The sequence below is a fragment of the Pleurodeles waltl genome, chromosome 7, assembly GCF_031143425.1.
Source record: "Pleurodeles waltl isolate 20211129_DDA chromosome 7, aPleWal1.hap1.20221129, whole genome shotgun sequence".
Classification (NCBI taxonomy): domain Eukaryota; kingdom Metazoa; phylum Chordata; class Amphibia; order Caudata; family Salamandridae; genus Pleurodeles; species Pleurodeles waltl.
In genome coordinates, this window is record NC_090446.1 from 43,896,625 (window position 1) to 43,910,366 (window position 13,742).

The 13,742-nt window shown below is 38.9% G+C and overlaps 1 protein-coding gene across 1 annotated transcript in view; it reads right to left on the bottom strand.

The window, feature by feature from the left end:
• The window catches only part of LOC138303592 (DBH-like monooxygenase protein 2), a 113,310-nt gene that overhangs the window by 26,178 nt on the left and 73,390 nt on the right, over positions 1–13,742 (bottom strand). The window contains exons 9-10 of the mRNA XM_069242865.1: positions 10,454–10,550; positions 8,040–8,099 (exon numbers count right to left, since the gene is read on the bottom strand). Of these exons, the coding sequence (XP_069098966.1) occupies positions 8,040–8,099; positions 10,454–10,550 (157 nt within the window). The remainder of the gene's footprint in view (positions 1–8,039; positions 8,100–10,453; positions 10,551–13,742) is intronic.

Here is a 13,742-nt window from a genome sequence, read left to right on the forward strand (position 1 = left end):
ATGCTCCCTGGTCTTCTGAGGGCTCTCTGAGTTGCTGAGAGCCCCCTCTGTCTCTTCTTCCTGGGTAGAGGCCACCAGGTCCCTCCTGGTCCCGGACAGTGCAATTTTCCACTAACTAAGCCTTGTTGGCGGAATCCAGCGATGCAAACCAGACTGCAATCATCCATCCGGCATCATGGGTGCAGTACTGACTGTTCTTCCTCACTGGTGGTTCTTCTTTTGCACCTTCATCCGGATTAGCAGGGGCTCCGGTTCTCCCTGGACTCTTCAGTGCTTCTTGGACTTGGTCCCCTTCTTCCACAGGTCTTCAGGTCCAGGAATCCATTCTTGGTGTCTTGCAGTCTCTTCTGATTCTTGCGTAATCTTCTAACTTGTGTTCTTGTGTGTTGTAGGAAACTTACTGTGATTTACTCCTGCTTTCCTGGGCTCTGGGGTTGGTTCTATTACTTACCTTTGGTGTTTTCTTACACTCCCAGCACCCCTCTACACACTACACTTGCCTAGGTGGGAAATCAACTTTCGCATTCCACTATTTTAGAATATGGTTTGTGTTTCCCCTAGTCCCATTGCTTTCTATTGTGATTTTCACTGTTTGCACTGTTTTCTAACAGTTTTTACAGCTATTACTGCATTCTAGTGTATATACTGTGTATATTACTTCCCTCCTAAGGGAGTATAGTCTCTAAGGTATTTTTTGAATTTGTGTCACCAAAATAAAGTACCTTTATTTTTGTAACTGAGTATTTTCTTTCATGTGTGTGAGTACTGTGATATTGCATGAGTTTTGCATGTCTTCTAGATAAACCTTGGCTGCTCAGCTACACTGAGACAACCTGGCTTCTATACACTGCCTACATTTCACTTATATGGGATAACTGGACCTGGTATAAGGTCTAAGTACCTTTGTTACCCACTACAAACCAGGCCAGCCTCCTACAATAGTTATGACCAAGATTCCTTTTAAATCGTCCAAATGCTCCCAGTGTTGTGCAGAGATCTGATTGGCTTTCAACACTTCAACCAGGAAGTGTTGGCAGCTTCAGTCTATTCTTAAAAAAATGTAAAAAAAAGAAAAGGGGCTAGGGTAGGGATACCCTGAGCCCTTAATCTTGGTCCAGGGAACCCCCAGAGACTCCATCTCCCCAAGGTTTAAAAGTAATTTATTTTTTAACTCACAGTGAAAATCATGGCAGAACAGTGAATTTTGCAATCATTTAAAAAAATCGCACCCCTGCCATGCACAGTTTTCTCCTCAAAAATGTTATTGCAAATATTGCATTGATATTATCAATGATGTTATCAAAGATGTCCTGAGTCTTGCAATATGTGGGGTAATTAGCAGTGCATGATGAGGGCGCAAGTTATAGTTACCTCAGGGAATGAGCTATAGTTACTTGAAATAGTTCTAACTATAACTACTGAATTTCTATAGTTTTGTACATTTAAAATGTGAGCCTTATTATAATGTCCATGTAACCTTTGTTTTTTAAGTGAATTATATATATGTATACATATATATGTGTGTTTGAAATAATTTTAAGAAATATTTATGTACATGTACATCTCGTTAGTACCCTACATTTTGAGTTTTGTATTTCTATAAGAACATCATACTTAGCAAAAGTAAATGTAATACTTATTGAGGGTACAGGTCTCAATCGACATGCATGACAATAAAGCACCCCTAAGTAAAAGTGGTTCTCCCCACATTTTGTGGATTTGCATGGCATGTATTTGTCTCCAGCATGTCTTCTGCTCATGATGGAGTCATCATCAACAGTCTGATGTCCGTCTGCACCTCAGCCTTAACAGAGTGGTGAACACCTCAACATCATTAAAATGTATTAGTATCTACTGGAAATATTAGGGATTAAATCTAAACAGTGACCACTTTCCTTCACATCTTCATTAAAGATGATGCCCCCACCTGCAAAGAACATTCACAATTTACTCTCTAATACTGCTTGCTAATTCTTGTTGAGCCAAAAACCATCTCACTCCAAGAGAAAAGATCTAAAGATCAGAAATGTAGGAAAATGAACCACAAACCTAAACCTCTAATTTAAGAGTTTTTGCATAAAGAGGTGGAGTTACACTGGGTGTCCATTGACCTGATCTTTCAAAGACTGATGAAGTATATGAACTGGCACAATCTACTAAAACAAACACAAGACCATATGCTAAATTAACAATATTTGCAAGTAAATAGACTTCCTTGAAATAATTTGAAAAGTCACAGAAAGCAAAGCAATTGGAGAATGATAAGCTGCAATTTCAAAAAGAGCTGGAGTGGCAAAGAAGCAAGATCAACTGATAGAGAGAAAAATCATGGTATAAGAGGACCACAATACAAAAGGCAACCCAAGAATCTTTGGCCTTCACAAGGACTCAGAGAAAAAGGAGCTCCCTATGAAGAGATATGGATTTCTCAACATTGGCCAACAAATTTGCTTGTGAGTAAAAGATGCAGAGGGCCCATACAGTGCCAGCAATAAAAAAAAATTGCTGACAATCCCAGGAACTGTCATATACAAGCCCCAATGGTATAACCATGTGAGCTGATTATGCACGCATGCGGACATATGAACATCTGGAATGGCACCAAAGTTGGAAACTCCCAAGAATACTCCAAGAATCAAACACTGGAATTCCTTCCTCTCCAAAAGCAATAACCTCGGAGCCATGACACTTTGCTTTTCACTGGTATGGTCTGCTTCAAGATCACATGTGAAAATGATCCTCTTATTTTCTAACTTATCTGAGTCTGAAAAGATTACCTACAGTGATTTTGCTCCCAATATGTATTTCTCACCTGTTGCTCACATTTGTTGGTGTGTTTTATCACCATGCTATTCCTAGCTTTTACGATTAGTTACTCTGTCACATGTTGTTTACTCTTTTATGGTATATTTTATAGTTTTTATAGTCTCAGTCACATGCAGTTTATTCTTGTGCAGTCTTTGATAGACCATTAATACTGCAGTGCCAACCACATTTAATCTCCTTTACATTAGCTATCTTAAATCATACCTCATTTTCTCCTCTACACTCAAATGGTAACTTCTTTTTGGTAGGGATATACCAGAAAGAATAAACATACCATGCACTTCGACAATAGAAGGAGTTGTGGGCCCTTAGCTCTAAGGCCGATTGTGGTTTACACTGTCCCACTTAAATATTGGTTGGGATTGGGATTTTGGGGTAAGATTCGATTTTTCTGGTACTTGTTTTTTAGAGTAGAGACTGTTGATTTCTCTTTATCTTCCAGTCTCTTTCCTTTCTTCTTGCTGGTCACCCAAGGACAGTGAAACCATAGAGCAGCTTACCTATTATTACAAACACTACACACACAAGTGCACCTTACCTATCATTGAAGCTTCAGAATAATGACATTCTCTAACAGCAAGGTTGTGCTCTGAAGCAATATTAAAACTAGTATCATTAAATACCAAAGATATGAATCATCCTATAAAGTGATACACAATCCAAGGCTTAGGGATATGTTATAGTCTTGCAGGAGACTATAAATTAAGCTTGTGAAGCTGTTCAGATGAAGAATAAACGGACGGACAACCTTCCATACTCTCCAGCTCCAAAAATGGAAAATGGCTCTTGAAATTAATCTAGAACTTAGTTGACAACCCTAATGGTAGAACATGACAGCAAAGTTAGATGACTCCTCACTCCACTGGAAAAAATGGCATCTGGATCTATATTCTGGACATATACGTCCCCATGGCTGGCAACCTACAGTTTCAGAAACATTTAAATAAACATTGTCTCAGCTACCACAGGGGACATTTTCATTGTGGGGCAGACTTCAGGTCATGATGACACCTTAGTCAGAATTTCCCAGTGCAAATGTACACCCAATTAATCACAAAAAAGATGATCAACCTCTACATGTCCCATGTCCTTATATATCTTAAGTGACTGGATAACCCACCACATTAATGGTTTTACTTTCTACTCTGAACTGTACCACTCTTTCATTCACTACCTGCAATTACGCCGCACATACTGTTATCAGAACGTGCATCTGTGGCAATAAAATACACCTTATGCTGACCCAAAAAGTGTCAAATGACAATGAGAGTTTATTATTTCCTTGCATAAGATCCCTCCTCAACAGAACCTACTCAAAAATACCCTTTGCGGTTTCCTCAAACACAGTTTGCTGATACGGAGTTCCTCAGATTATCTGGGACACCCTCAAAGTCACTATCAGAGAAACAAAGATCAATTTAATGAGCCAGAATATTAAGGAAGAGAACAAAATAACAGGCTGGTTCACAGGGGAAACGTCAAAATAAGAACAGATTCTGGTCCATGAAAAAGGCAAATGACATTTAAAGGAATTAAAAGCTTTCAAGTACACACTCAATAAATTCTTAAGCTCAAAAGCATATCTAATTCTCACTAACAACAAAGCTCTTAAATACTATAGATACATGCCAAAGAGATTGTACATCACTTATCTAAAATTCAATGAACCCAAAGTGGAAATCTAGGCCATCAGAGAGGAACTCGAACGGGCCAAAGTCACTAAGAAGGTCATCCTGTTGGTGTTTGAAAAATTCCATAATTGAGTATATTCACTCAATATCTCCATCAACTATGAGTCATGGGTACAGTATGTAAAGCTTCAACCACCCCTTCTAAAGCTCCAAAACTGTATTTCATTGCATGGGGTAATGTAGTAGCTTTGCTGTTGTCAAAGTCTATTTTTGTTTAAAACTATATATGTGTAACCTGATTTAGGAATACCTGTATTTCAAAATATAAATTTTCACTGCTTGAAATCAACATCATCATTAACCTAGATGTTTTATATTTTTAATAGAAGCACCAGTCAACCACCACCTGCAGTTATGTAACTGGAATATCGAAGACCAAAACATCTATCTGCCAAAATATTGTGCCAACATTTTTGGCTACTTGTATATTGTGAATGTAAGCAAATATAGATACTTCTTGATTTACTATTCTTAACGCCACCTCTATCTACATACCATATATCATTAAGGAACATGTAGAGTTAATATTCGTAAATCAATACCTTTGCAATATTGTGGTAGTCGATAGGTTTTTGGTCATGATATTTTGGTAGGCTAATCATCAAATATGTCTATCTGGACAGAAATCCTCCTTACTACAGAGTTCATATAGCCATTAACTTCTTTATGGACTTTTGGGACAGCAGCCTTTCTGGGAGCGCTCCATCAACAGGGCAAGAACATTATAAAGGCACATTAATTGCACCGTGATATCTAAAATACTGACTTTGCAGTGGTGTTTCCTGCCTATTGCTTCATATTTAATGCTAGCCTTAAGGTACTTGAGATACAAGGGTTCTGCCTTAAGAAATGTAGCTGTGTGAGATAAACTAAAGTAAATGAAAATGGCAAGGGGAGGACACAAGAATAAAAGACCGGGCAGAATCTGAAAGTGGATGAAATTTGGCATAAGTAGAAACAATGAGTTGAGGAGGACAGAGGCAAAAATCAGAGGTCACCATAAAAATCTAAGCTGATGAGTGAGGTGATCACGATTGATTCCACCAGAGGGGAAGCCCAAATGGTAGCAAAGGGTGGTTAGTGGGTTTACTACCCATCTCTCTTAGACAAAAAAAACTAAGAGGCAGATTTACCATCCTTCCCCGCAGCACAACAGCCAAGAAATCTGTGCTGCGTTGCGCGAGAAGGAGGGAGCAGGAGAGCGCCGTATCTGCAGAGATATGGCTCTCTCCCCTCTCTTTTGCGCAGGTGCTGATGTTAGCTGCTGTGCACCACGCATACAACTTTGCGCCTCAGCGCAAGGATGTGTGCGAGGGTCTGCCATAGGTTTTGTACTGAAAGGGCCCCCTTCCAGTACAAAATACTAGGCCTAGAAAACTTCTAAAAAGTTTACTACTTTGTATATGTGCTGCACAGTGCAGCACACATGCAAAGTAGGAAAAGAAAGGAGAAATGACAACATTTTTCCTTTTAACGCCTGGTTTTAAAAGGCGTTAATTTTTTTACGCAAACGCCTGTCTCACATTTTTGGTAGATAGGGTTTTACATCAAAAAGGGTGGGTGGTTGCATGGGAACGCCCACGTAACGCTCCCTTGACGCACAGTAGTACAAAGAGGCACCTTGCACTACTTTGTGTTACTTTTTTTCATTTTCCAGTGCAAAATAAGTTTTGATTTGGAAAGTAAATAATATAAAAAACATTTTGTACTGGTTTGTGTCACTTTCGTGACGCAAACCCAGAGCAAAATCTTGCTAGATCTGCCCCTAAGAGTATGAAAACAGAATTTGGACATGCTTCAGGCCAATTCTTTCATGAATGGCGAGACTAGCAGGTAATCAAACAAATGAACATGTACTATTTCCTGAGATGTGCAACTTCAGCTTTACAGTCGCCATTAATAATTTTTGAAAAACATTTTTCATTCCCACTCACAACGCGAAGCCTCCCTTTTTCCATCCATTTTTTATTAGTGCACAGCGATATGGAATATTTGTGGAGTTCAAGGGCCTCATTTACTATATTTTGGCACAAGGCAGCGCCGCAAGACTTCTTGCTTCACTGCCCTGCATAAAAAAAAGGGCAGGAATGTGCAGTACCTATGAGCTACAGCGCATTCCTGTCCTCTTCCACTGCTCTGGCTGTTTTGTGCCAATGAAAGGCACCCTCGCACCATGGTACAAGGGTGTCTGCTTTGTAGAAATGATTGTTTTTTTGCAGAAAGGGACTCCTTCCCACCCAAAAACAATAGAGGCATTTTCCTCCTTCTGTGTGTGTTGCAGAAAAAAGGAGAAATAAAGTTATTTCCTGTGGAGGCATAGGATTTTGATGCATTTGCGGGTTTGGAAAACCTTGTAAATCTGGGAAGTCATGAAAATCCATGGGTGTTGTGTGGGAACACCCACTGCAACGTCCATGGAACGCCTCTTTTATGCAGAGTAAGGCAATGCAGTGACTTGTGCTGCATTGCCTTACTCTATATCTACAATGCCATGAAAAGCTATGCAAAAAGGCTTCCCGTGGCCTTGTAAATATGGGTCGGCAGTCAGCACCCCCGGTGAGTCACAAAAAGGAACACACTGGCAGTGCAAGGCGCTTGCAAATATCTTCCTAAGTGTTTAGCAGAACTTGAGAGAAACTGCATATTTCTGTTGCTCACTGACTGTTCCCAAATTCATTGAGGCTCTTTTCCTTTGCTCTGTATTTGTGCTTAATTGGTTGCAAGATAACTGAGGGCAAACAGACATGTGTACTAAAATGCTGGTCTCAAAATGTGTTGTTACATTGCTCACTGACGTTTGCGACCTGCCTTTATGTTTTTGATGCAACCTACAAACTAACAGGTTGCATTGCCATTGACAGTTGCAGAACGACCTGCCAAATAAATAATAACTAGGAAGGTTGTTATCTGCAACCCATTCTATTGGCTACAAAAAGAAGGATGGTGGCCAGCAAGGAACAAAAGAATTGCATTCTAAAACTGGATTCATTTTCTTTTAAAGCAGTGATGTTATTTAACTTAACCGTTGTTGCTTGAAAGAAATCTTCAATTTAAAAAAATATTTGGGGAGTAGGCAGTGGTCTCCTGGACCATTGCTACTCCCTCTGAGTCATTCTCGAAAGAGAAGAGGTCAGTGGGCTGGGCTCTTTTGTCATTGTGATTCAGATTCCTGCTTCTTTGCCTGTACCTGATCCAGTTTCAATGACAATTGTGATTGCAAAAAAATGATACATATCAGTCTAAATTGCAATTAGGAGGGACACCTCTTTTATAGCCCTTGATAATCAGGATTTGATATTAGTTGTTAACCCCACAAAATGGGTTTAGTAGATAGCAAAAAGTCATTGGGAATTTTGCAGATACAAATTATGTGAATTTGCAAATCAGAAGGTTTGTGAGTGCAAACTAGCATTTGATATTTAACCCCAAGTTGTTTATTGAAGCAGACACACAACTGGTAACATTCCTTGCATGCAGCTTGATAAAGATGAATGAGAGTATAATTGTTTTAAATGAACTTACAAATGTTACATTGGAACGTCCTAATGTGTTGTAGGTGCACACGATCTGCATTTCATCTCCCTATAATCAAAGAATAAAGATATTGCTTATTACCAAATCTAGACATACATTTTGAAGCATTTACTGTGGAAGATCAGCATATGTTGCAAAAAACAGGACAATGGGGGTTATTCAAAGTTTGGTGGAAAACTTTTTATACCAAAAGAGCGAAGGCGGTTATATCCTCAGTCACCCTTACACAGGACAACTCTCAATATTGAAAGATCTCCACCTTCCTGCTAGGGAACTCCGTGGCTTTATGGCAGCTCCTTTGAGCACACTGCAAGTTTGCTGAATAGATGTGAAGTTTCAAACACCTGTTCAACAAATTGGCTTTTCAAAAGCCATTCAACAAGCTTTTTGGTTTTTCCCAAACAAATTCCCTAAGTGGGAACTAAATAGGTCAGACAGTCAGAGGTACCTAGGGCAATAGCATTCCTCCACATTTATCAATGACGACCCTATCTTCCAAACTCTGAATAGCCTCTTGAATATTGATCCTGTGGAGATGGTAGGTGATGATTCAAGATTCTGTGCAACAGAGAGAGGGGGGTGTCGGGGAGGAGGTTTATGTTTCAGTGGATTCCCGTGTGTGTGTGTATATAATCAAGGTCCTGCAAAGAAACAAAAAGGTCCATAACAACACAGAGCTTGAAGAATCAGGTCTGGAGCGTTTCTAATAATACAGTCAGAGAGGAGAACTCCACACATTAAATGATGGGACGGGCCTGCCTTTTAATATGCAGAGTCCGCCAGGAGTGTGAAGTTTCTGCAGTCCTAAAATTACTCTTGTAGTTAGTGACTACAAAGAAATAATAAACTTACATAAAAGTGTACGTTTACCTTTATGAATCAGGCCCATTGTGTGTTGGTTGATGCGTACCAATAAAAGCAACGTAACTCTGGCCACAACACTGCCAATCATTTCTATTGGATACCAAGATTATACTCTATATGACATAATTAAGCACGGCCAATGTGTCACTTTTGTGCCAATTAACCCATCTAAGGCATTTGATTTAGGTAATTGGATTTTTTACCCATTTATAATAGAATAAATATTAAAACTAAAAACTGTCTCATCATTAACTAGATGAGATGATAACTGGGCCAAAACTGGCTCTGGGTTGCTTGTGATCCGGTTCAGAGAGGACTTGGCTTGACAGTTCAGTCTGGACAGTTCTGATTGGCACAGGGTCAACACTGATTTGCATATGGCTGGGTCCAAACTGAGGTGACATGGTGTGCAAAATTTTGATGGATTGGGATGCATCCTGAGCAATTACCGGTGGCTGAGGTTAATTCAAGCATTCCATTCATCACGTTTTTGTATCCTTTAAGGTGCACTTCAGGCAGCCCAGTGCCAACGTAGGTCACCTTGCACCACAGTGAGTTACATGAATTGTTTTTGTGCTTTAGTGGACATCTTCTTGCATAAAAACAAGCCCCCTAGTAATTTTCCTCTGTCTATGCATACTGTAGGTTGCAGTGCACATAAAAGAGGAAATTACAAGGAAATAAAAGATGTTCTCCTCATTATACTATCATCTGGGAGGTGAAGCAATTTCAGGCAATCTCAGGTTTACATGCCTTTTTAAATCTGAGATTGTATGAAATTAATGGATGTATTCACAGGAACAGCTATGCTCCACCCATGGGATGCCCCCCCAGAACACAGTGTAATGCAACTCAGTGCAAGCCACCCTGTCGAGTTACAATTCTTTGAAAATCACCCCTTGTCTGACTTTGTAAATATCTAGTAGCATTTTGTGACATGGTTGAGGCACAATCATGACTCAAAATATTAGTAAATCAAGCCCAGGATTTTTTTCTTTAAAACAGCATTGATTCCTTTAAGGAACATGGGATACTTAAAAAAAAGTATACCATTTGGGAATAGAGAAAGCAGGGATGGTGATTTGCTGTATCTTCAAGGTCATCATCTTTGTGTTTGCAGTCACTTTTTGGGGGTTGCAAATAGTGAGGTGTCTAATGTTCTGCAACCACCCACAAGTGAAGATTTTACAATGTGACCTATTACTAGATGGACACACTGAAACATCATAGATAGGTCACAAATATATGGTGGACAATTTACAATCATTTTTATGACCTGTCTCTTTGTATATTTGGTCTGGAATGTTTTCTTAATTTCAGCTGTTATTATTTTTTTTTTACAAATATGTGCAATAAAGAATTCAGTTGGTAGAAATACTTTTACAATAAAATTCAGCATATCGGTTTGATTGACATACTTGTTAAGCATGAGTGTAATTCTGGAATGCAAAACCAAATTAAACCCCTGAAGGAGTGTGTCCCAGATGAAATAGTTCAGTGATAACAGCAGTTCATTCAGTGTCAAGTAATGCACTTACCATTTTGATGGGAATGGTTTCAGGCAAATATCTTGTCTCTTTTAGGCTGAAGTCATAGGACATATCTCGGCCCAAGAATACCATCTGCACTCCATTCCTTGTAGAAATGAAAGGCTGTTAGGACCTTTCTCGTTTGTAAAACATCTTCAAAACATTTTGAGCTGGATATATTGGAGTTTTTCTCTTAGATTTAGACAGCTTTATGGCTCCAGAAAAAAGATTTTAATAAATAGGGCCTCTATCTGTGATGGACAGATGTTCTATCCATGGCATTTTCACTCAGGAATGCTGTTACACCAGCTCTTGAAGAGAGTGCCATTTTGAAGTATCCCCACAACTTCAGATCCAATCAGCAAGTCCCTGAAACCATCCCCCTACATGCAGCCCTATGAGAGACAGTAACTTCCATAGCATAACAAAACTTCTCAGACAACAATATTTGGAATCTGAACTTTCAGGCCCAGTTATTTTTGCCTCCTGATGACTGAGAAACTAATCTGATATATATGAACTAAGCAGGCACAAACTTGATTACTCCAGCAGCAAATCTAATTCTTAGGAAATTATATAATGGGAAAGTCAACATCTACTGTCCATTGTTCTATTTATGTGTTGTTAACCATTAACCAAAGACCAAATGTTTTGATATTCAACAAGCCTACCAGAAACCTTAGATATTTTAGGTATATCATGGAACGAAAAGTTTCCTTTAACTGATTTTTCTGACCAATGAAGCAGAGTTTGGCTTTTCAGAGTCTCAGATTTATTTACAGTGCCCTTACATCAGATTAACTTATTTGTAATATTTACTGATCCCTGCTAAATAATATAGGGACGATTTAGTGGTCCCTCCACTATACTGGCATTGTAAACAAATAGATAGTTCACTGTTACATCTGATATATATAAATGTCACTCATGCTTGAATTTTTGAAGAGTTTTTGAATGTTTGGGAAATTATTTTACACATTTTGAATACTGGTGATATGTTCTTCTCAATTTCTACACTTCAAGCAACACTGTTTGATTTTTTTTTATTTAGTTAGGTATTAAGTCCCCTACCACCAAATACATGATGGACTTGGGTTATATATTTACTAGAAAAGACACATATAACTGCTTAACTAAAGCCCATAACTGACTTCTGCTCATCACCTTTTTGGAAGCCTCCTAAAGCTTATGAAACAAATGTGTCTTCGAGTAGTGACTAATATTTTACTATTATTATGGTTTCTGTATTGGATATATAACTGTCTATACATTTAATTATTCCTTTCCTTTTTTAATTGTAATTTTCCTGTGCACAAGAGGATACATAAACAAATTCATAATTCAATCAACAAGCGGTTTCATAGTGATTAATCAAAAAAATAAATCATTACACTGTCCCATTCATCAGATACAAGCTCATACTCAAGATACCAACATTTTAGTTCATATTCCATTGTGCAATGGGTGCCCACACACTTGCCCCCCTCTTTCGAGCTGCCCTGCCTCATGAGCATAAAACTAGTCTTGAGGTACTACAATTATAGCAGTCTTGTCAACCCTAGATGGAAGGTCAGGATCAGGTTTTAACCAATGAGCCACTATACAAATCTGCATCACTGCCATTGCTTTCTAAATCCTAAGGGGCACAAAGCAAGGGTGTCCCTGCTCCCCTCTGCTTTTCACCCTGGCCATAGACCCATTAGTAGCATTAAGAAATAACACATAATTTAGGCTCATAGAAACACATGGGGTGAGCACTAAGAAGTTAGCCTACGCAGATGACATCGCGGTGGTATCGCCTGATTCTTGAGAGGGAGACAGACCGGATTGGTAAGGTCTCGGGATACCTCTTCCATAAAGCAACAAGTCAGGTAGTGGCCAATGAACTGGTGTGCTTAGAGGATGAGCAAAGACTGGAACAAGCTAAATGCTTGGGGGTCAGGATAACAGCAGATGTGGATACAATTGTGGTGAGTAATCTGACCCCGGTACTAGTCAGGACCAGGAGAGAATTGCGCCGTATCAATATCTTATATCTTCCCATAGTAGGCCGATGCAATGTTCTTTCTCCCCAGGGTATTCTATTTCTTTGGACTATCCCTCTGGAATTTGAATGAAGTTGGTTTAGGCAGATGGAATAGATAGCCTGCAGCTTTATATGGTCATGTGCTAAGGCCCGTAAGGCCCTCGGGCATTTAGTATTGCCAAGAGAGAGGGGTGGATGGGCTGTGCCTAATTTGAACTATTATTACTGGGCTACTGGCCTGCAATATATGCAAGTATTGATTTTTCCAGATTATGATGGTAAAGGGGACATCGTGCTGTCTATTTATAGTATGCAGCAGTGGAGATGAAGGTGCCTTTTTAAGGATACTGGAGACCAGCTATTTTTAAAAAGTTACATTTAAAGTAGTAAAAGCGGTATTTGGGCCCATATTTACGGCGCAAAAGTGGCAAAACTTACAAAATACAATTGTATTTTTTAAGTTTGCGCCGCTTTTGCATCAAAAAATTACACAGATGCAGCACTAAAAAAAGTATAAATATGGGCCTTGGTGTCTGGCAGTGAGTGAGACGAAAAATGGGAATTGATCGGCTCACTTATCATATGCCATTATGGAATACCCCAACTTTACCAAATACTTTTCGTGATAAATATTGTAAACAAAGAAATCTGGGAGGTGATCCTACGATTGGTGACTTATTTATTGATGGCCAAATTAAATCTTTCACTAGACTGAAAGAAGATTTCTCTTTGGATAAAAACACTTTTTTTAAATGTCTTCAGATTAGAGATTTCTTTGTGACAAATCTCAAGGAGAGCCCCTGCAGGGAGAGAAATCTGGTGATAGAGTTACTTGGGAGTACCACAGACTGCAAGATCAGTAACATCTACCAGTCGCTTATGATAGTTATGCAGGATGATTTGCTGATGCAAGCACAGAATTGGAGCCGAAGGACTGGTGCCAGTGAGAAACTATGTTTTACTTCCTTAGAAATGGGTCAACATATATTGCTCTCTGCAGGGCTACATAACATTATTTAATTTATAACACACTCAGGCAAGGATGTAATTACTTAGGAACAGATCTCTGTCATATGTTTTTAGCTGTGATAAGCTTGAGTCCTTAAAAACTGTGATTTAAAAGTTTTTGGAAAATATATTGTTTCATAATATATGTCTTACACCAGAACTCGTGCTTCTTGGGTTGGGAGAGGGTCACGGTATGGGTTAAATATTACTTTCCATTATATTTTGTATTTAGTCCATATTTGTTTATTTTGTTTCTGATCATTA